Source organism: Macaca fascicularis, chromosome 5 (assembly GCF_037993035.2).
Source record: "Macaca fascicularis isolate 582-1 chromosome 5, T2T-MFA8v1.1".
Classification (NCBI taxonomy): Eukaryota; Metazoa; Chordata; class Mammalia; order Primates; family Cercopithecidae; genus Macaca; species Macaca fascicularis.
The window spans coordinates 5,251,404-5,279,237 of NC_088379.1; the positions used below are offsets into that span (position 1 = coordinate 5,251,404).

The window sequence follows — 27,834 nt, forward strand, 5'->3', positions numbered from 1 at the left end:
TAGGAGGGTGGGAAGGAGTCCTTGACTCTCATCACCTTCTGAAAGGGTTTGTGATCTCCAAAGGGTTGCAGACAGCAGGTTGAGGGACTCATGTTGGAGATGAAGGGGAAAGGGTCTGGGCGGTGGGGTTTTGCCCGTGACACTGAGGGTCTCTCTGTCCCCTCAGCTCCAGTGAGCCCCGCAGTGCAACTGCGTCCCAAGTGTCTCACTGGCCTCCCCTCAGCTCCAGTGCCGTGCACATAATGGCCCTCAGATGAGACGGGCACACAGCTCACCTTCTCCGAGGGTTGCTCTCTGGCCAAAGAGTCTTGTCACTCGGTCCTGGTGCTGTCTCACATGCACGTTCTGATGTCTTGTCTGATCCCTGCCCCTGTAATTCCGTCGGAGGTCACGGACAGAGCCCTCGGCAGTGGAGAGAGGTGCCAGTGATGGGATGGGGCAGACAAAGGATGCCAGCTGGCAGCTGACCCTGGACCTCCGTGGTGGGAGACGGTGGGGAGTGATGAGAACTGCCCCGTGTTGTCCCTTGCTGGCCCATCTGCGTGGAGACTGCTTCTGTGGTCCTGCCGCTGTTGCTTGCCCACATGCAAGTCCAGAGTTGCTAGATCTTTCCATCTTTCAAAGGAAGCCAGGCATCAATTTTATGCAGAACGTGTATGAGTTTTATACGTGAGGGGCTGGAAGGCAGGCCCCTGGTCTGAGAGCTCTGGACGGTGCCGAGCCGAGTGAGTGTCTCACAGATGGACGAGGGGCTCCTGAAAAAGAGCCAATCCCCTCACCTTCCTGGGCCTCCCCTTGCCAGCCGGGCCGGAGCTGCTCTAGCTGCCTTCTGTTCCTCAGACACTTGGGGCTGGCTTTTGCGTCAATGATGTTTTTCTTTCCTGGACGGTTCTTCTCTCTGAGATGTGCATGGCTAGTTATTAATTTAAGTCAACCCCTGGACAGGCTTTCTCTGCCCGCCCAGCTGCTTTTCCACATAACCCTATCTTAGATCTCCATGTGGTCTTTGTTACAAGCTTCTTACCAGCAGCCCTGTGTTCTGCTGGAATCTCAGCATCTAGACCGACAGCCAGCACACGGCAAGTGCTCGTTAAGTACAAGTCGAGGGAAAGGCTAAGCGCAGTGGCTCACACCTATAATCCCAGCACTTCGGGAGGCCAAGGTGGGTGGATCACTTGAGCCCGGGAGTTTGAGACCAGCCTGGGCAACATGGTGAAACCCCATTTCTACAAAAAGTACAAAAATTAACCAGGCGTAGTGGCACTCACCTGTGGTCCCAGCTACTCCGGAGGCCAAGATGGGAGGATCAGCTGTGCCCAGGAGCTCAAGGCTGCAATGAGCTGTGATCACAACACAGCACTCCAGCCAAGGGACAGAGTGAGACCCTGTCTTTAAAACAAGAAAAAAATGCCCAGGGAAAGAAGAAATGGGTTGTGATTTATGTTTTATTTTTTCAATTAATATCTACAATTAAAACATGCTTTTTTGCTGTTGTTATTCTCGACAGTGAAGAGGAAGAAAAGTTCCAAATCCGAGGCCAAGGGCACCGTGTCGAAAGTCACTGGGAAAAAAATCACCAAGATCATCAGTCTGGGAAAGAAGAAGCCATCCACAGACGAGCAGACCTCCTCGGCTGAGGAAGATGTTCCCACGTGCGGTAAGACTGTGCTTCCCAGAGACGAGCAGTGTGCACCCAAGCGGATTTCCTTTTCCCCTGCAGTGTCGGTACCCAGTTCCTCCAAGGCTCATTAATTGGAGCTCTTTTGCATTGGACTTGAAATCATTCAAATTTCAATGTATGCAATGTATTAAATGTTTGCATTTTTACCTCTTATTCATACAAGACTTTGTAGGCGTTTGAGATGATCTCTAAGGTTCTTTCAAGGAAAGCACATATTTCCCTTTGATCCTCTGAAGTTCCCCCAAATCCCCTGGAAGTGTTTTTAAAGGACAACATACGCAGGGGCTGCTGGTAAACAAAGGATTATGGGAAAATCTTTACAGAACTAAGGCCAGTTCTTTCCCTTGGGCAAAGTGATAAAACTAAGCTTCCTTATGACGTCACCGTCACCGTGTTAGTCACTTTCCTGTTGCTGCCAAAGGAATGCCTGAGGCTGGGTAATTTATAAAGAGAGAGGTTTATCCGGCTCATGGTTCTGCAGGCTGTACAAGTATGGTGCCAGTGTCTGCACAGCTTGCGATGAGGCCTCAGGAAGCTTTTACTTATGGCAAGGGCAGAGGCGACGCTGGTGTGTCACATGGCAGGAGAGAGAGGAGCAGGTGCCAGAGTCCTTTAAACCATCAGATCTCGCAGGAACTACTGGTCTGAGAACTCCCTCATTACTACAGGGCAGGCAGCAAACCATTCATGCAGGATCCACTGCCATGGTCCAAGCACCTCCCACCAGGCTGGCCCCCCACACTGGGATCACATTTCAACATGAGATTTGGAGGGGAGAAATATCCGAACTATACCAATTACATTTCTCAAACCGAAGTTTCAAATCCAATCTAACACACTGACCATCTCCCCGGTCAGTCTTTCATCCAATAAGTAAGATTTGAGCAGCTGCCTTTTGGTGACCACAACAGCCCTGGCCCCCCATGGCTTCCAGTCTGATAGCAAAAGATAAATACAAACCGGTTATCACAGAAACATGTATGTAATAACTGGCTCTGGTCGGCGATAGGAGGGAAAGCCCAAGAGGCCATGAGAGGATCATAGGAACCTCAGTGGGCCGGGGGGAGCCAGCATTGTGGGGTGGTCTCCATGAAGACATGGTGAGAGTTTCCATCCAGAATGCTTTCTAGACTGTCAGGTTCAGAAGAACCGTGCAGCTCTTCCTAGGAGGTAAACTTGATGAGCTACGTTTTTGAAGAATTAGGAATGGGCTGTCATTTTGCGTGTGTATTGTTGCGGCTCACTCAGCTCCCCGCAGTGTGAGCCCATCATTCCTTCTATTTGAATAGTCATTCTAGTCACCCCCACCCCTTATTAAGCACCCGTTATGTCCAACGTGTCGGGTTTTATTTTGAGATGCCAAAAGATGCCTCGTTCAGTTCCTGCCCCACAGCGCCTAAATGGGGCTATACACACAAATGTATTCAACAGATCTCACGTCCCAGCGGTGTGAGCTCATGCCACGAGGATAGTACAGAGGGTGGGCCATGGTGGTCGGGAGGAGGGATGGATTGCAGGGGCAGATGAGAGGCGCTGCGGCGTGCACTGTCTTGAAGGAAAGATGGGCAAAGTCTCCACTCCTCAGCAGCTTTCACAGTGTGATCCAGGAAGTTCATGATACCGATTTCTGGGGGACACAACGAAGTTGTCTGGGCAGACAGCCGTGAAGGCCTCATGTGCTTGAAGGAGTCTTGCGGAGGGGTCCTGTTGAAACAGCTGCCTGTGGGGTTGAGTTAGGAGGGAAGGCCATCACCATAAGGGAACCCGCGACCGAGGAGCCTGATGCATTCCAAGCTCCCTGAACTTGGTCAAATTTGAGTCACAGAAGCAGGCCAGTTGGTACTGATATTTTTCCACTACCCTCCCTTCCCTCCCTAAATAAGGCGAGAGCTGAAAGGGCAGCCACCCTGCTGAAATGCTGTCAGAGGAAACAGCTGTAGCACGGAATGGGGAGAGGGAATGTGTTGGTGCCCCAGTGCTGGGCCCCGTTGACCTCTGCCTTTCTTGGAGCTCCTGGAAGGTGGGACTGCCTCACATCAGCCCTTGAGAGTCAGCGATTAAAAACAGAAAGTGGGAATTAGGGATTAAATACAGGAGTTAGGAATTAAAAATAGAAGGCGGGAAATAGGGATTAAGTATAGGAGTTAGGGATTAAAAACAGAAAGTGGGAATTAGAGATTAAGTACAGGAGTTAGGGATTAAAAACAGAAAGTGGGAATTAGGGATTAAGTACAGGAGTTAGGGATTAAAAATAGAAAGCGAGAATTAGCCAACAAGAAGGGAACTACTCTTTTTTTTTTTTAATGCTCTAGGTCAGTGGAGGAAATAGAAATTCTTCCTTGAAAAACAATTAAACATTAACATGAAAGGCAATTGCGAGACTTTGGCCCAAACCCCTCCATTTACAAAGGAGAGCAGAAGCTCAGAGAGCTCGTGTGGCTTGCTCAGAGCCACACAGCGCGCTGGGAGCAGAGACAGCCGCTGACCCAACTCTGCTGGTTCCCTGTCCCACAGGCCTTCCCCTATCCCTTCCCCCAAAGATCTGAACCCTCCCGTGGCTCCTGATAAAGAGCTGCGATTGTGCTCGTGATTCGTGATTCGACGCTGCGGTAAACCCTCCTCTTGGGCACTTCCTTGGAAGCCCAGTTGGACACTCAGGGAGCAGCAGGAATACTGGATCCACAGCATCTCATTAGACACATGGATTCCTATCAAACTGCTTAGTGGACGACTTTTGCTTCAATATTAACAGAACATCCTCTGTCCACAAGATTTTAAAGCTGTCATCCAGTTCTTTGCAGGGGAAAGGGGAGAGGGGAGGAGCTCTTACAAAAATAAAGGGGCAACAGTGACCGTTTTCAGTTATTTTGGTACAGCTGCAAAGTTTCAGGCAGAAAAAAGGAGCTGGACAAAGGCCCGAGAGACCGAGCCTGCCAAGCTGAGTCTCTGCAGCTGCTGCTCTCTGCTCCAGGGAGATGAAGGGCTGAGCGGGACTGGCCGGAAGTGCAGTGCTGCTGAGCCCACAGGACAGAGCTCTCGGGAGCCACTGAAAGCGGAGTTCAAATCCCAGCCCCTCCACACAGTGCAGCTGGGTCAGCCGTGCCCCAAAATGCAGGACAGAGCTGCTGTGAGGGCCTTGCTTGTGGAGGCAGGGGAGGGAAGGCCCTCTGCAGGTGCTTGCCGGCTGGAAAGGTTTTGGGGGGGTTTTGGGCCAAAGTCTCTCAATTGCCTTTCATATTAATATGACAAGGATTGCAGCCTGGATGGCCAGGTCCGCCCGCCTAACCCTGCAATGCCTATTGAGTGGCGTTGAGTGACGCGTTTAGCATTGGGCAGGTCAGCTCAGTACACAGCCACCTAAGTAATGTGATCTGAGACACGCGCAAAGGCCCCTGACCAAAATGTATCTCTGTCTTTTTTTTGAGATAGAGTCTTGCTCTGTCGCCCAGGCTGGAGTGCAGTGGTGTGCTCTCTGCTCACTGCAAGCTCCACCTCGCGGGTTCACGCCATTCTCCTGCCTCAGCCTCCCGAGTAGCTGGGACTACAGGCACCCACCACCACGCCCGGCTAATTTTTTGTATTTTTAGTAGAGATGGGGTTTCACCATGTTAGCCAGGGTGGTCTCAATCTCCTGACCTCGTGATCCACCTGCCTCGGCCTCCCAAAGTGCTGGGATTACAGATGTGAGCCACCGCGCCCAGCCCCAAAATTTATCTATTTGTCCTCCTGTGCTTACAAGTCCTGGAATTATTGTCATTTTATGAATTAAGCAGTTACTAGGAAATGCATTTCCATCTTTCTCTCTCTTCCCCATCCCTATTTCCGCCTGTGGCTGGGACTGTGGCATCTTTTGACTGGCTCACCTCGTTCTACTCTGCATCCCCCACCAGGCCACCAGATGGAAGTTTTGAAACGTTAGACTAATCGTATCACATTCCGTGTTGAGAAAAACCAAAAGTGCCCCCGTTGTTGCCAGTTCAGGGCCTCTAACAATGCCGTCCCCACTTCACTCTTCTACCTTCTACATGACTGGCGTAAGAACAGGGGCTGACTGGCTCACTGCCTGTGTCCACAGCACCGTGCAGAGCTTGGCAGACAATACCAGCTCAGTACCTACTTGTTGAATGCATGCATTCCTTTAAGCAAATTGCTTCACCTCTGGGAATCTCAGGCTCCTCCATCTATGAAATCACTCAATATTTCAATTCCTTGTTTTTCATAAAAAGTGAGGATAAAATACATGAAACACTGAGCTCAGTGCCCAGCCCATCGTTTCTGCTCAGTACATGGTCACTGTGGTCATCCATGTGTTCATCTGACATGTTTTTTTAAAACATCACCTGAGCACGCTGGACCTACCCACGGCTGGGTAAATGCGACGTCAGACGAGCGAATCATGAGAAACGGAGAGGCTGAGAGAAAGGAAAGGCCCCAGGGTGCAAGTCGGAGGCTTCCTGGAGCCTGGCTACGTAGCCATTCCCAGGGTCCCTTTCACCTGAAATGTTCTGTGACTTTATGAAGCTCTTTCAATGGCAGGTTTTTTTCAGCAGACATTCAGGAAAGTTAGATACGTCTCAGTTGGCATCATAATCCACCTCCATGAAAACTAGACAAAGCCAGGCACTGTAGCACGCAGCTGGAATCCCCGCTGCTCGGGAGGCCGAGGTGAGAGGATCGCTTGATGCCAGGAGTTTAAGACCAGCCTCAGCAACATAGCAAGGCCCCACCTCCAAAAAATAAAACAGATGAAGTCTGGTAAAAGGGCAGGAAGGCATTCTTAGTCCAAGAGCCACCGTGACAGGCTCTTGGTGTACCAGCTCCTCTGCCCCTGGCCTCGTAGAGGACACACTGCGAAGAGTGGGAAGGAGGCTCTGGCTTCGGCAGGCCCGTGATCAGCTGCCAGCAGTTTCCTGACATTTGGTTTCTCTAAAAGCTGCTTCTTGATGCTCCTCTTGCAGGCCCATCTCCTCCTCGCTGATCAAAAACAAATACTTGCCAAGATACAACGAACAGTTACATTGGGATAAAACGTCTCTCAAAAGTGTTGAACGTTTTGTCCACATGTAACCAAAGCACAGTAGCCTCTGGGGTGGGCAGGCACTATCATTTCCCTTCCTACAGAGAATAAATCAATGGAAACTTGGCCACACTTCTAAAAGCCTTCGCCTGCCGGCTCTTCTGCAGCTGCCGGAATTTGAGAGCCACCTGGCACTGAGACCCGCGACGCCCCGTATCCGGAACAGCTGACCGGGAGGGTTTATATCTGTTCCCCTCCATCTGTATTTATTGTTTGTTTAATCTTCAGGCTGTAAAGTTAGTTTTATATTTTTAGTGAAATCTCCTCATGCACTCTTGCCACAGCGTTGCAAGAACCTGTGCCCTTTCCTTTGAATTTGGAGCAGAAATCAGCTGAAAACATTAAACTCACAAATTTTTAAAATTCAGTAACATCCTACCATAATATGGTAAGTGGGATCCAAAAATAAAATGGCTTCTATCTGGACCTGCCTTGTTAAGTAGTTAAATCTTAAGACGCCCTGGGTGAGCCTTGAAGCTCCCGCCTGCAGTTCTTGCTGCAGGAGCCAAGCTGGGCCCGTCCTGGCTGCACTCTAGCACCACCTGGTGGTGGATGTCACTCCAGCGTAAATATTCCTGGAGATGACGGGGTCCTAGGCAGCGCTGATTTCATCAGCCAGGCTAATAATGGGGGGTCCAGAGGACCCCCTGACTCTAGACTCCTTAGATGAGGTTGTCTGCCGTTTCCTGTGTGGCCTCTTCATGTTCCCTACCCAGAATGTAGGAACTTTGGGCCTCCCCATTTTGAGAAATGGGGGCAGGGGGCTGGACGGGGTAGGGGCAGGGGGCTGGACGGGGTAGGGGCAGGGGGCTGGACGGGGTAGGGGCAGGGGGCTGGACGGGGTAGGGGCGGGGGGCTGGACGGGGTAGGGGCGGGGGGCTGGACGGGGTAGGGGCGGGGGGCTGGACAGGGTAGCGCGGGGGCTGGACGGGGTAGGGGCGGGGGGCTGGACGGGGTAGGGGCGCGGGGCTGGACGGGGTAGGGGCAGTCACTGAACACAGACAGGTGACGGTAGAGCCACCTGCTGCTGTGAACAAGTCTGTTACCCAGGGGATTTTTTTTGGGGGTGAAATTTGGGGGCATTATGATAATTTCATATAAAGTCATTTTCTAAATAAAATGTGATCTGTCCAATATAATCATTCCTTTTATGGCTGGAATGTCAAGAAATTCATAGTGTCTGGTGGCTTTGGGCCAGATTCTGTCAGGGAAGGAGACACCATGAGAGTCCATGTCCCTCTTCGGGACCAGGTGCCCTGTGGCTGAGGATCGGGCCGGGCGCCCTGTGGCTGGGGATCGGAACCGGGTCCCCTGTGGCTGAGGATCGGGCCGGGCGCCCTGTGGCTGGGGATCAGGACCATGTCCCCTGTGGCTGGGGATTGGGGCCGGGTCCCTGTGGTTGGGGATTGGGGACGGGTCCCTGTGACTGGGGATCGGGACCCGGTCCCCTGCGGCTGGGGATCGGGCCGGGCGCCCTGCGGCTGGGGATCGGGGCCAGGTCCCCTGTGACTGAGGATTGGGACCGGGTCCCCTGTGGCTGGGGATTGGGGCTGGGTCCCTGTGGTTGGGGATCGGGGACGGGTCCCCTGTGGCTGGGGATCGGGGCCAGGTCCCCTGTGGCTGGGGATCGGGGCCGGGTCCCCTGTGACTGAGGATCGGGACCGGGTCCCCTGTGGCTGGGGATCGGGCCGGGCGCCTGTGGTTGGGGATCGGGGCCGGGCGCCCTGTGGCTGGGGGTCGGGGTGGGCTAGGGATTGGGGCCGGGCTGGGGTTCGGGGCCGGGCCCCCTGTGGTTGGGAATTGCCACCCCACTGCTGAGTCCATGCCCTCTTGGGGACTGGGTCCTCTGTGGTTGGGAATCGGACTGAGTCCTTTGTGGTTGGGAATTGCTGCCCCGCTGCACTGTACAGTCTCTGTCATTGAGGTCACTGGCATTTCAATTCTCAGTTTCTTCCACTCCTTCTACGGGCCCCGTGAAGGGGTGCCTGGGCCCTGACCGCTCCAGAGCACGGGCTGTTTTCCTTGCCCTGTAGCTTACTGCTCCTTTTCAGAAACCGTTTTGGGGCATGTTATCTTAATGCACCTCAGTATGTGAAGTGATTTGAGGGGAGTCCTTGCCTCCCTTTTCCTTTTAGATACACCTTTACGTTTGTCAACTCATGCTCAAAACATACCTAGGATTGATACAGTTGGCTGTCATTGTGTGAAAGTCTAAAAATGTAAAAATGTTGGCTTTCAGCATGAGTGGTTACTCTAGATGGTATCAGAGCCATGGTGAGCACGTGGTTCCCAGCGCTGGCACTCGGGTGCTCAGATATGATAGTTGACCTCTTTTTAAGTAGAGGTTTCTTTTTTCTTTTTAAAGAATAACTGTATTGGCCGGTAATCCCAGCACTTTGGGAGGCCGAGGCAGGTGGATCACAAAGTCAGGAGATCGAGACCATCCTGGCTAACACGGTGAAACCCCGTCTCTACTAAAAATACAAAAAATTAGGCGGGCGTGGTGGCAGGCGCCTGTAGTCCCAGCTATTCAGGAGGCGGAGGCAGGAGAAGGGCGCGAACCTGGGAGGCGGAGCTTGTAGTGAGCCGAGATGGCACCACTGCACTCCAGCCTGGGCGACAGAGCGAGACTCCGTCTCAAAAAAAAAAATAAATAAATAAATAAAAAATGTATTGGAACTGTGTCGTTTACAAATAGCATTTTACAGAGCAAAAATAGTGCTATAAGGCCTCCGGTTGTATGCATATTAACAGCTCTTTATCTGCCGTCTTTGACTCCCAGCAGGGGTTCAGGTCTGGCTTTGCTGTGTGGTCTTGGACAAGATACTTCACATTATCTGGGAGTTAACGTCCTCCTTCAATAAGTAAAGCCTCTGAGACTCTTTCCTACTTTGATTCTAGAGCCTCTTCGCCTCCCTGCAGCCCTCCTAAGTGTCTGAAGTACAAGGCGCTTGGATCGAGTGTAGTTTGCTCTCTGAACACAAGAGGGCGGCCACAGCACAGGCCTTGGAGCCTCAGCCTGGCGCCTCCTTTCTCTGTCACTCCCTAAGGACAGCAGCCCACACACCCCAGATGAAAGTTTTAGTTCCAGAAGAAGCAGTGTGCATTTCTCTTCAGTGTGTGTTGGTAGAAATGACGTCACATTCAGCCAATGAAAATTTAGACTTTATAAGTGTGTACCTAGTAAGCCACTGAACCAGTATTTGTAAGTTGTAAAGCATCATTCTGGGTCCTGGACATACCTCTCTCTTTTTTTTTTTTTTGGTCTTCATAGCATTTATCCATTGCTAATAAGGTGTGTAAGACTGAGAACATAAAAGCAGTAAGAAACATCCTCCAAAACCCTTTTGGAAAGGCATTTTAATTGATTTTTTTTTTCTTTTTTCTTTCTTTCTTTTTTTTTTTTTTTTAGCGACAGGGTCTTACTGTGTTGCCCAGGCTGATCTTGAACTCCTAATCTCAGGTGATCTTCCTACCCTGGCCTCACAAGTAGCTGGGACTACTATTGGCTGGAAAAGGAATCTGAAAAATCAGAATTGGAAAGGATGTATCTTGTTTTGTTTCTTAACGTTTTTGAGGCAGGGGTATGTGTGTGTGTGCATGTGTGAACTAAAGGAGTAGCTGAACTTCAGTTGGGAGTCTGGTACTTCCTTTTCTCCCACTATCAACATTTTATATGCTATTTAACTCGCTTTCTAAATCTTAAAGGGGGCAGTGATTTACTAGCAATATGGTGTGGTCGGAAGGTACAGCCACCCTGATATCTATTTTTTCATGCCTTGTTATTTCTAGAAGAATCCATTTTATGTTTGTAACAAGTGAAAATGGTCCATTTCCTGTATTTGAGAAGTTTTTTTTTTTTTTTAAATGAGGATAATAATTTTTCCTGTCATTCTGCCACTCCTGTCTCTGTGGTATACTGAAGATGTGCCATAGCAGAGACACAGATCACAAACTTTCATGTACCTTCAGACTTTAGAGTTGAGATTTCCTCCGGGCAGCTTCACCAGTCGCTTTGCAGTTTCAGGAGCAGAAAGGCGGCAGGTGCGTCCTCAGCCCCGGCTGGGAACCTGCCCCCGGGGCCTCTGCCATCGGTAGGCTGCTTCCAGCGCTGGGGATCTTAGTGCCTCCCAGGGCCTCCTATTTCTTGAAAAGTTTTCATTTTCAGATAGTTTTTGTTTCTTCATGTTACGCCAAAAATCTGCCTGCCTGTGACTCTTACCCTACTTGTATCATTTGCAGCTCCTCAAAATAAATGAAATCCTTTTCCAGTTTGAAGGCACCTGTTGTGCCCCCATCCTGGCCATCCGAAACCCGATGGCTTGTTCACTTCTCACGTGCTCTAGGTGAATTCCATAGTCCCACATCAACACTAGACGTCCGGTAACTGGTTCTTCGCACGTGTTGAATTAGGGGCTTCCAGATACGGTCTATTGGTGCAATGAAAAGCCCCCAAAACTTGTAATGCTATAGCCACGGCTCTCCTAGTTTATGTGAATTTGCATTTAAAGCTTGATCGATCGTGTGAGGGACTTGTTTTATCCACACCCCCATCCCTGGGCCTCCTCAGTGCGACTCTGGACGTCTTCACCGCGCCTGGTCTTGTCCGAGGCGGCTGACGTGTGGCTTGTCTCCCCGCAGGCTATCTGAACGTGCTCTCCAACAGCCGCTGGCGGGAGCGCTGGTGCCGAGTGAAGGATAACAAGCTCATTTTCCATAAGGACAGGACCGACCTGAAGACCCACATTGTGTCTATTCCCCTCCGTGGCTGCGAGGTGATCCCGGGTTTGGATTCTAAACATCCCCTGACGTTCCGGCTGCTGCGCAACGGCCAGGAGGTTGCAGTATTGGAGGTAGGATGTTTCCCAGGGGCTGCACTCCACAGGGGGACACACGCCATGATTCTCCTTCCAAACGCTGAATGCTGACTCCTCTGTCAAAATTCCTCCCATCTTTTCGGCCCACCCCCTTTTCTCTCACTTTCCAGTCTGGGTGTCTTTGCTTTGCTTCTTGCCTCAGTTTTTTTTCTGGGAGATACGACAATGCCGGGACCCCAGCACCACTTTCTCCCCATTTGCACACATCAGATTGGATTGCCTCCTTGTCTGGTTATGCCTGTTTGCAGAGAAATTACATGCACAATCCCACAGAGGACATTGCTTCTCTAAAGCACCTGGAAAATAACTTGTTTTAAAATTTCCAAGAAAGCTCTTTCCGCCATATGAGCTCTTTGAAATGGTGGTAAATGTTTCCTTTGCAATGTTGACTTCTTTACAGATGGAAGACTTTTTGGGGCCATCTGAATGCCTTGTAGATGGCGGCCAGTGAGCCACATGACACAGAAACCAAAAGAGCACCTTTGCTGTTTCAGAGCCCGGGGCTTGGTGCACGCTTTGTTATTTGTTTGGCTGCTTCACTAGAATTTCTTATACATGAAAGCAGAAAAGACAGTTACAACTTATAGCTACATACTCAAAACTTTCATTATTGAAAGTTTTTAGTTTTTCATCATAGAAAACGTTCTGTTGATGTTTTCTGCCCTGTTTTAGACCTTTTTTTCCTGTGATTTTTCCCTTTATTTCTGAGTCTTTTCCCCCACTTAGTGTTACTATGACTAAGATGCAAAGATAGAGAGATAGATCCATGCATTCACACGTCAGATGGTCGCGCCCGTGTCAGTGCACCTCATGCTGCAGGATCGATAGAAACCAGTTCACGTCAGGTGTGGTGGGTGGCTGGTGTGTGGCAGAAACTCACCTGGTGTGGAGCCTGCTCTAAATGCCTGCGTAGTGACGCTCATCGGCAGAGGAGAGAGTGCCAGGGGCTGCCGCCTAAACCTTGACGGCCCAGTCAGGCAGTCTTTCTGAAGATCTTGAATTTCACACGTAGGAGCTCATTGCAGGAACTATTTTCACAGAGGCTGCTTTTTTTGGTGGGGATGAAAAATAGATGAACACCATCTTTTTCCTGCAGGGCTCAGGAGGTAAGGGAAGGTCAGAAGCACACACAGCTGCCCCCGTGGCTGGTTTTGCAGCAGTGTGATCTAACAGAGAGGGCTGGGCTCAGATGGGCTTGAGACAGCTGGGTTCTAGTCTCAGCTCTGTGCAGACCCTGACCACGGCCAAAGCTTTTGTTCTCTCTTGGCTTCTTTACCCACCATAAAACATGAATGCTGAGCTAGAGTCAGTGTACCTTGTAAATATTGATGTGGGCTGAAAACTGTAGGGTGGATGGCAGTGGAAAAAAGCTGAAAACTTAAACGAAGAAACTGTACTCTGGATATAACAATGTGGGTCTCCCATGAGAGCTCTGGCAGCAGATCTGAGAAGGGTTGCCAGTAAAAGGAGGCATGAATTGGCACGGGTTAGATGCAGGAATGAAGAGGGAGACGCTGGGCTGAGTGCCGAGACAGAGAAGCTCAGGGTGGGGTGGGGTTGGGTGGAAGTTAGGAGCTGTTTGGTGAAGAAGTCACCTGCCCCGCCATTGCTGGGGGCACAGTAGCTGTGTGCCCCAAGTGCTGGAGAGAAAGCGGTAGCATTTCATACCTTCACCAATGCTTGGACCACTCAGGAAGGTGCTTATTCCTTGAGAGAGCTGAAGTAAGTAGACTCAGTTTCCTGAATGACACGACAGCAAGAATTGGAAGTTTACCCAGTATCTCTTCATGTACGACCACTATTTTTACAGCTGAAAAGTGATTTCACTTACAAGTGACACATGAAACATCTACAGCCTTCCAACGTAAGCAAGAAGCCTGTCCTCATCAGTGGCGAAATGCCATGAGCCAGTCAGTAGAGGAGTTGCAATCTATACTTTTTCCAAGATCCTTTTATTTTAACTTTTGTTTTGAGATATCTTCAGAGTTACCGAAAAGTTGCAAGGGTAGCACAAAGGATGCCTGTGCGCCCTTCATCCTTATCCGTCAAAGACCAATGTGCCCTGTGCTTGCTGTGCTGTTTCTTGCACAGCCCTGTGTGTGCACTCTCCCCGCCACCCCTTTCTCTCTATATGTCTGTATGTCTTTGTGTAGGATTTTTTTTTTTTTTTTTAAAGAAAGAGTCTTGCTCTGTCGCCCAGGCTGGAGTGCAGTGGCGTGATCTTGGCTCACTGCAAGCTCTGCCTCCCAGGTTCACGCCGTTCTCCTGCCTCAGCCTCCCAAGTAGCTGGGACTACAGGTGCCCGCCCCCACGCCCGGCTAATTTTTTTTGTATTTTTAGTAGAGACGGGGTTTCATCGTGTTAGCCAGGATGGTCTCGATCTCCTGACCTCGTGGTCCTCTCGCCGCAGCCTCCCATGTGCTGGGATTACAGGCGTGAGCTACCGCGCCCAGCCCAGGCTATAGATTTTTAATCAGTGATTATATCCTTTAATGTCGTGACTTATTTTGGTCAAACTATCACAGATTTGGTCCGCAGGAGGCCCTCAGAGCTGGTTATTTGTCCTTTGCCATGTCCCTGTAATAAAGAGATCACAGTCCATCATGCTTGGAGCACTTTCCTTACTTTATGGCACAAGGAGATGCCCCAGGCTCATCCTGTACTTTTCCCTGCTCCAGACCTGGAGTCAGCCGTTCCTCCAAAGCAATCTGTTCCTTTTAGAGGAGAATGGCAGAGAATTGAGATGCCAGGATCTGGGGGCCAGATGTGCTCACTTCTGCCAGCGGACCAGAGCGCCTGGGTCTTTTCAGTAGACAAACGCTAGAAACAGATGTGTGGATGTGGGTATGGATACATGCACACACATTCACACGTTTATATGTTATACATGCGACAGATACTTAAGTATATGTATACATATACATGCATATATGCATACACGCACCCACACATGTCTGTCTATACCTATCTATGTATTAAAAGCTGTGAGAACTAATACCTCCAACACCACAGTATTTTTTAAAAGCCTATGAGGAAATTTCATACAATCAACTATGAAGAAAGGAATTGGTAAACTCTAATGTAATAATATCAGTGACATCTTAGATATTAATTGTATGAAAACATTTTTAAAATGCTTTGATGCAATGGTTATAGTGACATAGGAATAGACTAATCATGGATACATTCTCAATATAGATTTTGTTTTAGGAAGGACATAAGAGCTGTGAAGAGAACACATTTGTGATTTTTTTTTAATCCAGGTATTCAAATCAATTCGTTTTAATTTGGCAAACATTGATTCTGGTTTTACTCTCTGTAAGGTACTTACTGGGAATTCCTTCCCTTTGTCCTCATGGCCTCATTGTGTATGGTTAGTAATGATTTGTAGTACGGAAAATATCACTAGCCAATTTCTCAACATAAAAAATAGCTGCTTCTTTGTTAACATCCCTTCCTTTAGAGAGGCCTTTCTACATGGCGTGGAGTATTTACAATTACTTATAGTTTGATCGGTGTTAAACTTGCCAAGGTTATAATTATAAAACCCAATTTTCTTTAAGCTCAACTTAGAAGATCTTTATTTAAATTAGTAATTTTTATAAGCAATGAATTTGTTTTCTTCAACATTCAGTTAACTCATAAATTTGATAGCTTAATTTCTCCTAAACTCTAATCATTATTTACATATTTGATTAATCAAAATTTTTTAAGATTTCAAATACCATTAAAAATATAACTGATTTTCTAAATCACTTTAAAACAATGGCTTAAAACTGGGCATGGTGGCTCACACCTGTAATCCTAGCACTTTGGGAGGCTGAGGCAGGAGAATTGCTTGAGCCCGGGAGTTCGAGACCAGCCTGGGCAAGATGGTGAGGCCCTGTCTCTACAAATAAAAAATAAAAAAAATTGGCTGGGCTTGGTGGTGCGCACCTGTAGTCCCAGCTGCTTGGGAGGCTTAGGCAGGAGGATTGCTTGAGCCCAGGAGTTGGAGGTTGCCGTGAGCTATGATACACCACTGCACTCCAGCCTGGGTGACAGAGCCAGACCATGTCTCAAAGGGGAAAAAAAAAAGGATGACTTAAAAATTGAACGAACATAATCTTAAAGACCTACTTCAGACTTGCAAATTAAGCAGACCAAATGGAGGAGATAGCAGACATCTTAAAAAATGGTGTGTCCAAAGCAGCCCAGTGATTTCAGAGCATCGTTCCCCCATGGAAACACAATTGATATCAAAGGAAATTGGTTTTTTTATATCACCTAATCAAGAAACTGAATGACCATTTCAGGCCCATGTAGGGGGACTCACTCAGGACTCCTGGATAAAAATGTTTGAGACTAGTAAGGGCCTAGCGCTTGGTCGCGTTTTCCAAGTCAGGCAGCAGCAGCTGGGACGTGCTCCTTCTCCTGGTCAGGCGATGTCGCCAGAGGTTTCTCAGCAAGTTCCTTCAGCTGGAATGTAACTAATCCTATTAATTTTCGTGTCTTACACCTAGTGCCTTTCCCTATGATAATTGGAAGGCATTTTAGGACCTCAGAGTTTCATTCACCTTTGGTATAATTGGGATGCCGCTTCCTAAGTTAAGACCTGCTGTGAACGTGATGTTAATCCCATCGCTCAGCCAGTGGCTGCGTCTTCCTTCTCGTTTCTTCTTAGGGACATCACGTTCCATCGCCTTTCCTATTATGCGGTCTCTTTCTTGGACGCATTTACGAAAATGTAAAAAATCTTTAGTTAAATGCAACCTACCTTTTTTCCCACTTCCACAGGCATCTTCCTCTGAGGACATGGGCAGGTGGATTGGGATTTTACTCGCAGAGACGGGGTCGTCCACAGACCCGGGGGCCCTGCACTATGACTACATCGATGTGGAGATGTCTGCCAGTGTCATTCAGACAGCCAAACAAACCTTCTGGTAAGACCCACTGCCGTATGAAATGGCACCACAGTTCAATACTTGTCTTTTCGCTAACTTAGTTTCACTTAGTTTTTGTGTGAGGATATAGTCTCCGAAGGAAAATCTAAAAGCTTTCCCTTTTGCATTATCTTAATCCAAATTTTGCAGCAATGTTTTTGTCATGTCAACCCACTGGGTTTTCTATTCAAGCAGCGTGTGGCAAACTTGCATAAAGGACTAGATAGTAAATATTTTTGGTTTTGTGGGCCAGACGATTCCTGTTAATATCCACTCAGCTCCCTTTCCAGCCAGACACCATATGTAAATGATGGGTGTGTCTGTGTTCTAATAAAACTTTATTTGTGAAAACAGGCAGTGGCCGGGATTTGGCCCATAGTTTGCTGACCCCTGTATTAGATGAACGGTTCTACGAAGCACAAATGATTCTACATATTGCCGTAATGAGGACTGAGTTTTCAAAGCTATCCATCAAGTACTTTGTAAATTTAAATTGTGATTTAAAAAAGAAAAATGCTGCAATCATGTATAAAAACGTCCTTTTGAACGGTGAATATTTCTTTAACTAATGGTGGCAGAAATATTTATAGCAGCAGTTCTTGGTATGGTCCAGAGACCGCCTGGGGATATTCCAGACCCTTTCTGGCAGTCTGCGGAGTTAAATTATTTTCATAAGACATTGTTTCCGTCTCCCACCGTTTGGACATCTGCATTAGTGACCATTGGCTGGCAGCTTCGCACCAACAGTCGTCCTTCTCTGTATTAATAATCATTGTCACTGCCAGTGTAAATAGTCAAAGAATTTTACCATTTGCGATAGTAAAAGAAAATGCTGGGCTGGGCGCGGTGGCTCACGCCTGTAATCCCAGCACTTTGGGAGGCCGAGGTGGGTGGATCACGAGGTCAGGAGATATAGACCATCCTGGCTAACACGGTGAAACCCCGTCTCTACTAAAAAATACAAAAAACTAGCCGGGCGAGGTGGCAGCGCCTGTAGTCCCAGCTACTCGGGAGGCTGAGGCAGGAGAACGGCGTGAACCCGGGAGGCGGAGCTTGCAGTGAGCTGAGATCCGGCCACTGCACTCCAGCCTGGGCGACAGAGCGAGACTCCGTCTCAAAAAAAAAAAAAAAAAAAAAAGAAAATGCTGGTTTCACTTCAGATGTCCTTGAGAAAGCAGTAAAAATGATGACTTTTTCTATAAAGGATCAGATAGTAGATATTTGCACGAAGTCTCTGAAGCCCGTGTGCTTTTCCTGTTCCGCGTGGCGTGGTGAGAGGCCATGGAGAGCACACAGGCGTGTACAATGACAGTGGTCCTGTTGAGGAACAGCTCAGACAAGTGAGGTGCTCAGAAAACTAGCTGCGTTAAGTTTTGTTTCATTTTTACTTGACAAAGCAACAGACAAACTGTGGTTATTCGCACATAGGCATTTGCAGATGTTTCCTTGAAAATGAGCTAGCTACACCCATCATCATCTCTAGGCAAACAGTTGGCAGTATTTGTTGCTTACGATACATTTAAGCTTTCCTTAGAAATTAGAATTCTGGAAAATTTGCATCTGCCATGGTGAGCTTGCCAGCTTCTCAGCACCCACAGACTCCTGCTGAGATCTGTAGTCATGTCAGTGAGCAGTTTTGTTGATGTCGTATAATGAAGGGTGTCAACGTTGGGAAGATCTGCAGAAGCCATGCTTGGGAAAAGATCTATTCCTAGTGCAAGATAAACGACTGGATTTTAACGTGAGTCGATGGATCTGCTTTCCAGCTCCATTGCAGTTGGCGGTGAGAAGCCACCACTTGCCACATTTTGGTATAGTACTAAAGAAGCGCAGCTACAACCCAGAAAAAGCAATTAAAACGTGCCCCACTTGTCCAGCTTACATCTGTTTGAGGCTGGATTTTCTTCGCATACTTCAACCAAAAGCGCATTTGGTGACAGATTGAATGCAGAAGCAGGTGTGAGAATCCAGCTACCTTCTGTTTAGCTGGACACTAACTAGGTTTACAAATGTGTGAACAGTGCCACTTGTTATTGGGGTTTTGTTGTTGTTGGTGGTGGTGGTGGTGGTGGTGGTGATTTTTTTGATTAAGGGTCTTGCTCGGTTGCCCAGGCTGGAGTGCAGTGGCACAATTATGACTCATTGCAGCCTCGACCTCCTGGGCTCAAGGGATCCTCCCATCTCAGCCTCCCAAGCAGTTGGGATTACAGGCATGTGCCACCATACCTGGCTAATTTTTTTTTTTTTTTTTTTTGGTAGAGACAAGGTCTTGTTATGTTGCCCAGGCTGGTCTCAAACTTCTGGACTCCTGGGCTCAAGTGATCTTCCCACCTTGGCCTCCTAAAGTGCTAGGATTACAGGCATGGCCCACGGTGCCACTTTTAAGTGAATAACAATGAACACATTTCTCAGGTTTTCATTTCAAATACAGCAAGTAGTAGGTAGGGCATCTTGGCTTGGGTCCTGCTTTGGTATTTACTAATTAGAACAATTTGGACAAGCCATTCGTTACCTGTTAGTACCTCTGCTGTCTTCTGTAGAACATGGAGAGGGTGGGCGACTTAATCTCTGAAACTTGCAGCTCCGGCGTCTTTGACCCCTTGACGGCTGCATATGTTTCTCTCCTCCTTAGAGAGTGGGGACTGGGGTGAGGGAGCGAATGAAAACAAAGCTGGTCATGAATTCCATCATCAGCAAGTGAGGAGAAACAGAGACAGCTGCTGGCGGACCCGCCAGTGCTGAGATGACGCGACCTTTCAAGTGTGGAGAAGATGGGCTCAGATGCCTGTGCTGTTGTGTCGTGCCTGTTTAATGTGAACACCACCATCTAGTTTTTCCACACAAGTGCTCTCTATGGGGAATTGGAGCAGTCTTCCTTTGTGTCTTCAGTGGTGAATGGACGTTCATTTAATGCTTAGCTAGGACATTCTGGGGCTAAGAAATAGTTCTCAAAGTGAAGATAACTTGGCCCATTTTAGGACTCAAACCACATGTTACATACACCCAACTAAGGTCAATAGCCCTGACAAGTGGAATTAGTCTTGCACAGATTGTCCATGAAATCCCCAGTAACACTGGAGGGTTTCTACAGTGCAGACTGGTCTCACCACTGTCCTTTTGTGTGGAAATCGGGATAGACGTAGTCTAGTACTTACCGTTCTATTTATACTCGTTATTGTTTAATTATATTCTTTCTAATCAGCAAAATGTGGATAAATTATAATGATTCTATTTGTTAAGTACTATGCAGTAAATAAAGCACATTTAAAGTTTTTTAAAGAGTATAATATCCTTAAATCTAGTTTTGCAAAATCTGCCCAACTAGACTGACATAAAAGTGGTTATGGATGTTCACTATATTTATTTGGAAGATACTAAATTTCCATAAAAACCTATCCTACGGCCACATGTAATTGCAAGTATAATCAGCAAACCAATAACCACATTTAAGAGAAACCCTGAATTAAAATAGTTGCCCTAGAATACAACTTGGCCTTTACTCTATAAATGACGAGAGTATTAATCTAAACCAAATGTGGCAAGGTCACATTTTTGAGAAAGGAATGTAGATTATAATACTAAAAATATTTATTAAAAATATGCATGTAATGAATTTATGGCTGCAGGCATCTTTTCTACCTCATTAAAGTCTTTATAGGAGGTGTCAGTTAGCAACAAAGCTTATTTTCAAGTTTTCTAGCCAAACATTCCTGTAACAGTTAAGAGAGATGAGATGTGACAAGGAAGCAGTGTTCAAAATATGGTTGCTTGCCAGTGTGATGAATATTCTAAGATTAAATGTTTTGCTTTTATATAAACTGGCAGCCAGTTAATGAATCTTTTCAAGGTTCTTAGGAGAATTCTTTGTGCATTGTGTGTGACTGAGGAAGAGACGGCAGTAATATATTTTGAAAAGAGGAAAGTGTAAGATAATAATGGAGATTCTCCCAAGAAAAATAGGATATTTAGGAACTTTAGTAATGGTAAACAATGAAAACGTATTTTCCTGAAAACCTATTTACAATGAGGTACATAGATTATATAACACAGGAAAATACTCCAGAGTTTTCCTGAAACTCTCTTCAAGTCACACTCAGCTGGGAGCCCCTCAGGAAGCAGTGGTGAGGATGAAGAGGATGGAAAGCAGGGGTTGGTGCGGAGCATGGGGAGATGCACGGATGGGGTGGTGAGGATGAAGAGGATGGAAAGCAGGGACTGGTGTGGAGAGCAGAGCGTGGGGAGATGCACGGATGGGAGGCTGTCCTCTTGGCCACCCTTTCCTCTGCGTCCCTGGAGGTTATTGTGAAATAGCTCCCCATGACTGTCTCCTGGTTTTGGTGTAACAAGTGGCATGTGGCCTCTTACTTCATTTCCACTTCTATCTTTGGCTGCAAATCCTGTTGTGCAGAGACACCCAGCGGAAGACGGAGGCCTCGTGTTTAGTCGGGTCCCCAGGCCCTGCCCTCTTGGGGGCCGGGCGGAGTTGTCCTCACTGGGCCAGGTCCCTCTCTATGGGGTGAAGGGTGACGAGCTCCTGGCTGAGGCCTCCTCCACCTAGGACATTCTGTGTGTCTATGACCCATAATCCCCGTGCTCCCAGTTCCTGACAGGTGAGCCCGTCAGAGGCCTCCTGCAGTGACTCTTCCCAGCACAGAAGCAGGAGTGGAGCCACCAGAACCTCTGTTCTGACTCCATCCTTTGTCCCTGCTGCAGCAGGGCGAGTGCAGGGCACATGCTCGAAACCGAAGATGCAAGCCCATGAGAGACGTGCCTGCTGTTGGAAGGAGAAGGACTCAAGGCAGTACGACCCAGGGCACAGGGGAGGGGGTGGTCCCCGTGGCCGGGCTTTATTCATTCCTCCATTTACTGCCTCTCACTGACAGAAAGCATACATAGCACTGTCTCCCCAAAAGCCCTCCCATGAGGCATTTAATTGGAAAACCTTAAATATGTATTTTTAAAAATCAAAATCTATTACTGCGAAACAAATGTTCAAGTTTTGCTGTGCCTTTCCTTCTTGTATGTTTTCTTCTTATTCATCTTTTTTTTTTTTTTTTTTTTTTTTTTTTTTTTGAGGCGGAGTCTCGCTCTGTCGCCCAGGCTGGAGTGCAGTGGCGCGATCTCGGCTCACTGCAAGCTCCGCCTCCCGGGTTCCCGCCATTCTCCTGCCTCAGCCTCCCGAGTAGCTGGGACTACAGGCGCCGCCACCACGCCCGGCTAATTTTTTTGTATTTTTAGTGGAGACGGGGTTTCATTGTGTTAGCCAGGATGGTCTCGATCTCCTGACCTCGTGATCCGCCCGTCTCGGCCTCCCAAAGTGCTGGGATTACAGGCTTGAGCCACCCCGCCCGGCCCTTCTTATTCATCTTATTTTCCGACATATACCTGTATGTATTTTAAGTTTAGTATAATTATATTAATTTTTTATAAGCAAAGGAGAAAGTTTTTAAATTATAATTGAAGAATGTGTCCAGGCAGCAAGCCGCGCATGGCGTCCCTCCCCAGCAGGGGGCACACGCGCGCTCTGTGCGGAGCCATTTCCGCGGCCCGCGCTGCTGAAGCCCAGCCCAGATCCCCAAGCCCAGTTCCTCCCGCCGCTCCTGAGGCTATGCTGCCGGACTTCTTATCAAAGAGGCAGGCTTCACTTGCCCCTGTGTTTCTTTCCCCAGTTTTCACCTACCCTGTGTTTTCTTCATCTGGTGATCACAGAAGCCCAGGATCCTATGAAATACCCCTACTAGCAGGAAATGCTGTTGGGGTGGTCCCTTCCCTGGGATTTACATTGTTAGTCCTGACCCGTGGCTTCGGAAGCCGGCCGAGCCTCTAGGCACCTGCACCTGCCCCTGCCCCTGCCCCTGCCCCTGCACCTGCCCCTGCCCCTGCCCCTGCCCCTGCCCCTGCCCCTGCCCTTGCACCTGCACCTGCGTGTGCCCGCGTGGTCCCCGTGCTCCTGAGGCCAGCCCTCCAGAGGGGAGAGCAGGCAGGACGCAGATGCAGGGCAGTGGTCCTGGGCCCGGAGGGGAGGGAGAGGCCGCTGTGGGGCTGCGGGGCGGGCCGCCTCCTGGGGGGCAGCACCCACACCCACGCGGAGACCCGGGTGCGAGGGGTGTCAGGAGAGGAGTTTGGCAGGCAGAGGGGCTGGGGAAGCTGAAAGAGCCAGGGGAGTGCCGGGGCACCCAGGAGACTGACGGAGCGCAGGAAATCACCGCGCAGTGAGGGAGCAGGAACCCAGTCCCTCGGAGCCCCGCGGCCCTGGGCAGCACCTTGCGACTTCAGAAGCCCCTGGGGGTGTTGGGCGGAGGCTGGCGTGGCCCGGCCTGCCCTCCTTAAAGGGGAGTGAGCCGTTCCCTCACCACAGGCTTCACACTGTTGGCCTCACCCCTGGCCACTAGATGGGCAGGTCTTTCCCACGCCAAGCACTTCTCTAGGGTTCTGTGGGCAGCAGCTGGGTGTCCTAATACACGAACTCAACCCTCAGTGGTCTTCCAGGAGGCAGCGTCAGGCCCTACCAGTGCAGGGCCCAGTCCACAAAGCTGACTCCACTTCAGATGCCAGTCACAGGTCCAGGATGTCACCTGTGCATCTGACCAGTGGGATGTGAGTTGGAGGTTCCCACGACCCCTCCCCTCCAGTTCAGTGATTGCTAGAACTCTCACAGAACATAGGAGGAGCTTGTTTACTGAATTAGCAGTTTACTGTAAAAGGACACAGCTCAGAAGCAGTGAGGGAAGAGGTGTGCCAGGCAAGGCATGTGGGGCACAGCGCTCCCGTGCCCTCGCTGGGCACACCACACTCCCAGCACCGCCGCATGCACACAGCCCAGAAGTTCTGGGAACCCTATTCTTTTGGGTTTTTATGGAAAGTTCCAGCCCTAATCACAGGGTTGATTTCTCTGGCAACCAACCCTCATCCTGCTCTTCATGTAGGAAATTCCGAGAGTTTTAGGAGCCTTGACCAGGAACTTGGGACAAAGACCAAAATATATATTTATTATGCCACAACAGGACACCTTCTAAAGGATTTCTCAGGCCGCTGTCAGTGGCTCTCGGAAGTTGAGGAAATTTCAGGGAAGAGGTGAAGATGTGTGGGGTGGCAGTGGTGCTGACTGAGTACTAAGAACTCCATAAATACTTGTTGAATGAGTGTCCCAGAAAGCTTATAGAACAGGGATCCATGAACTTTTTCCAAGAAAAACCAGACAGTAACTTTCAGCTCTGCAGGCCATGTTGTCCTCTTGGAAGTAACACACTTGTGAAAGAGGCGTATGTTCCAGTAAAGCATTATTATGAACACAGGCTGTGAGAGGAGCTGGCCACTGTGAGAGACGGATGATAATCAAAACGCTTGGTATTTCTGAACACCTGTTATTTGCAGGCTTTGCTGTGTGTACCTAGCATTGGTTATTGGCGTTCTGTGCCGCAGTTCTGCAAATTATGTGCCGTCCTAATTTTATAGGACAGTCCTTCCAACGCATCTTCTCATTTCCGCCTATATTCTGTCTAGTATTCTCTGCCCCTGTGACCTCTGACATAGCCTTGGGAATAAAGTCAGAACTCATTAAAGACCTGACTCGTTGGAGTAAAAGGTGGTCAGGTTATGGATTTTAACGCATTTCCTTTCTTTCAGTTTCATGAACAGGCGTGTTATATCTGCTAACCCATATCTGGGGGGCACCTCCAACGGCTATGCCCACCCCAGCGGGACGGCGCTTCATTACGACGACGTCCCCTGCATCAACGGCTCGGTGAGTGCCCTTTGGCTGGAGTAATGGTTGGTTTTGTTAGACAGCTGTGAAAATTCTATGCTTCAGTTCCCCTGGTTTCAGATCTGAATAAGGTCAGCTTTTTAATGCTCTGAAGCAAGGAGACTCCATCTCATCTCTGTTCTCCTGGTTTCTGACATGCTGTTCATCTGAATCTGCATTTGGACAAGTGGATAGTTTGAGACTAGTAGACAGTTTGTCATTTAATGTCACTGTCATTTTCCTGTTGGTGTTGAGGTAGGGTCCTCATCTGTTGCCCAGGCTGGAGTGCAGTGGTGCAGTCACAACTCACTATAGCTCAACCTCCCGAGTTCAATCGATCCTCCTACCCCAGCCTCCCAAGTACCTGGGACCATAGGTGCACACCACCACATCCCACTCATTTGTTGGTTTTTAGTAGAGACGGGATCTCCCTATATTGGCCAGGCCAGTCTTGAACTCCTGGGCTCAAGTGATCCTCCCACCTCAGACTTTCAAAGTGCTGGGATTACAGACATGAGCCACTGTGCCTGGCTTAATGTCACTGTCACTAATTAAACGTGTCAGCCCACTAAAATGTTGACTAAAGGAGAGCATGTTAGAGTAATACTTGGATAACTTGTTAAATCAAAACATAACACAGTTTAAGTTATCGATGAATAGTTATTTCCCGATGGGATTAAAATGCTGAGAAATCCCCTCAGGAAGGAAATGATAACATAGAGGAATGATCACATTACAAATTCGACAGCTTCCCTTGGGGTGGATTTGGAGCGGCCAGGCTCCTGGCTCCCGGCACAGCGCTATCTGTATATCCATATGTCCATCTATCCATGCAGGAATCTTCAGTCACAGCTTTCTGTTACACTGGCCTCCAGGGTGTGCCTGGCCTTAGGAGTTCTGAAGTCTGTTCTCAGCATGTTGTGTCATATGTGTCATCAGCAGGCCTCATCAACAGGTGCTGGTTCTACGGTGTCTGCCTGTTACTCATCTCACAACCACGTGTTGAGCATCCTGTCTGATCCAGGCACGGTGCCCGGCCCTGGGCGTTCAGAGATGAGGCCTTCACAGTTAGCGGATGAATGAAGGAGGCTTGTGAGAAACCACTATGCCATTTGTCTCCCAGTACTGGAAGGGTTTGAAATTGGCATCTATGTTAAGATAATTTTCAAAGGTAGACATAAAGTAAATTTATTGTTGTGTTTTCCAGCCTTGGAAGGTATGTCAGACTTTTTTCTTACTGTTTTGCTTCTCCAGTCTTTTCCCTGATATTCCGATGAACGTCCTCAATCAGCCCTGGCACCGTAAATTCATAGCTGCCCCACAGCAGGAACCAGGAGACAACAGCCTCCTTGAGGGAAGAGAGGGGCTGAGGACCCCCAGTGCTCAGGAGCATAAACAAACTGAAAGCAGGTTCTCGTGGCCGGGGTCAGAAGCGGGTGGCCCATCCCTCAGGAGCCACGATGGACTTGGTGTGTCCCTGGGGCTCAATTGCCTTCCCATTGGCCGCCTCCTCCTTCCTGCCACTCTGGACCTGCCCTGGGGTTCCTGTGGGGGAGGCCGCCCTTGCTGTGCGAGGCCCCATCTGATTCTAAAAAGGGATCTTTTCATCACTTCGTCTGCCCCCTTCCCTCCTCAGTCCTCTCTCCCTTGCCTCATTGGCTGGGTGTCTCCCAGGGGCCAGACTGTGCCAGTTGAAGAAGAAATGGCGAAGCGATTATCTTTGTCCTGAAAGGGCCTCTGAGTCTCGTGGGAGTGAGTGGACCTGGGAGGGAAACAGACATAGGAGCGGGGAGAGCTTCCTGGGCTCTGGGCAGGGCAGGGCCCGCTCACAGGTCCCATGTTAGGATAGGGTGGCATGGGGCAAAAGAGCCACTTTTGGATCCCATCCTAGCTTCAGAGTCCATCCAGTAGAGCCCCCCATCTTAGGCAGAGGGGTATCAGGTCCAGTGAATCTCCTCCTTTCCCCCTCAGCCAATCCTCCCTGGGGTGTCTCTGGGTGTCCAGTCACCACAGCGCTTCACCCCTGGGCAGGTCTTGTGGCAAGTTCTTCCTGCTTAAGATGGTACCACAGTACCCTGTGAAGTAGGGCTCTCAGGCTAGTCCCTGCCCTCGATTCTGGCCTCTGAGTCCTTCTTGAGGTGGGACCCGCTCTTCTGCCTCCATTTGCCCTGTGTCACTCCAGCGTCTCTTGACAGCAGTCTTATCACTGGGTTTAGACTCCAGTTACTGCACTCATCTGCATCCTGAGAACCATCCACTTCTCTGAGCCTACGTCTGGCCCGTCCCACCCAAAGACCCTTTCACACGCCTTTTCCTCAGAGACGTTTCTTCCATGCACGCCTTACACACGAACCTGTGACGGTGAGCTGGATGCTGTCGTCACCCTGTGGAACCACGCACGTGATCGTCCGGCTCCACCCAGCACGTTGTCTTCAGACTGTTAGGACACTCTACAGGCCAGCCCCAGGAGCGAGTGTTCCTTAAGTTATTCGCCGCTTAATCTGTTGTAGAAACAAAGGTCTGCCATTCCTAAAGGGCTCTGCACGTAGGAATTGTTTGTGTGTGTGTATTGCTGGGCTGGAGATAGCCGCCTTTAGGACATAATATGCTTTACATGTTTGTGGCTTCCTTGCTTATTAGGCCTTCCTCTGCTCAGGCCCTTCCTGAAACTATTTTCTGTGTGTTCGGCTCTGTTACCAGCTCTTCTCTTTTTGGAGGGCCTCATTTCTAGGTTTTTAGAAGTTCATATTTATAGCCAGGCGTGATGGCTCAGGCCTGTAATCCCAGCACTTTGGGAGGCAGAGGTGGGCAGATCGCTTGAGCCCAGGAGTTCAAGACCATCCTGGCCAACATGGTGAAACCCCATCTCTACTAAAAATACAAAAATTAGCCGGGCATGGTGGTGGATGCCTGTAATCCCAGCTGCTCAGGAGGCTGAGGCAGGAGAATCGCTTGAGCCTTGGAGGTGGAGGCTGTAGTGAGCTGAGATTGCACCACTGCACTGTAACCTGGGCAACAGAGCAAGACTGCGTCTCAAAAAAAAAAAGTTCATTTTTATGACCTAATATCTAGGATCATAGCGCTGTTTCAGCTTTAGTCACGTTTACCCATTCAGTGTTACCCCATGATGCTTAGACTGAGATGAAAGTATGTACACTCATACTTTAGAAACTTCTATGAGGTCGTTGTAAGTGTTTTTCTGAGTCTTCCATGTGACTTAATCTTTGATATTTTAGGAAAATGATAGTCTCGTCTAGACCATTTTAATAACTCTGGACAAATATATGCTAGGTCGTCATTATGAAACTCTCATATCCGAGTTTATCTGCAGGGACCGTTATTTTTAGATCACAAAAATAGACACATTGAAGTGATTGCGGAGGAATACAGACACTCCTACTGCAGAATTTTAAGTCTTTTCTATTTTTATAACAAAAGGTTGTAATTACCGTCTGGCAGAAAGGACTGTGCAGGAAGACTCAGCCGGGTAAAATGAATATAAGAGAGGAATTAATATTGCCTTTCTTGTCATG

At 48.8% G+C, this 27,834-nt stretch overlaps 1 protein-coding gene across 11 annotated transcripts in view; it reads left to right on the plus strand.

Annotated features, from left to right (window-relative positions):
* Positions 1-27,834, plus strand: part of AFAP1 (actin filament associated protein 1) — a 191,586-nt gene that overhangs the window by 133,620 nt on the left and 30,132 nt on the right. For 10 of the 11 annotated variants that reach the window (XR_012434603.1, XM_065544722.1, XM_074039357.1 and 7 more), the window contains 4 exons: positions 1,508-1,657; positions 11,400-11,611; positions 16,412-16,557; positions 24,184-24,301. Coding sequence is in view for 10 of the 11 variants with exons in the window: in XM_065544722.1 (XP_065400794.1) it covers positions 1,508-1,657; positions 11,400-11,611; positions 16,412-16,557; positions 24,184-24,301 (626 nt within the window). In the remaining variant the exon portion in view is untranslated. Of the gene's footprint in view, positions 1-1,507; positions 1,658-11,399; positions 11,612-16,411; positions 16,558-24,183; positions 24,302-25,555; positions 27,348-27,834 lie in introns of those variants that run through there. The other variant, XM_074039360.1, reaches the window with a different exon arrangement.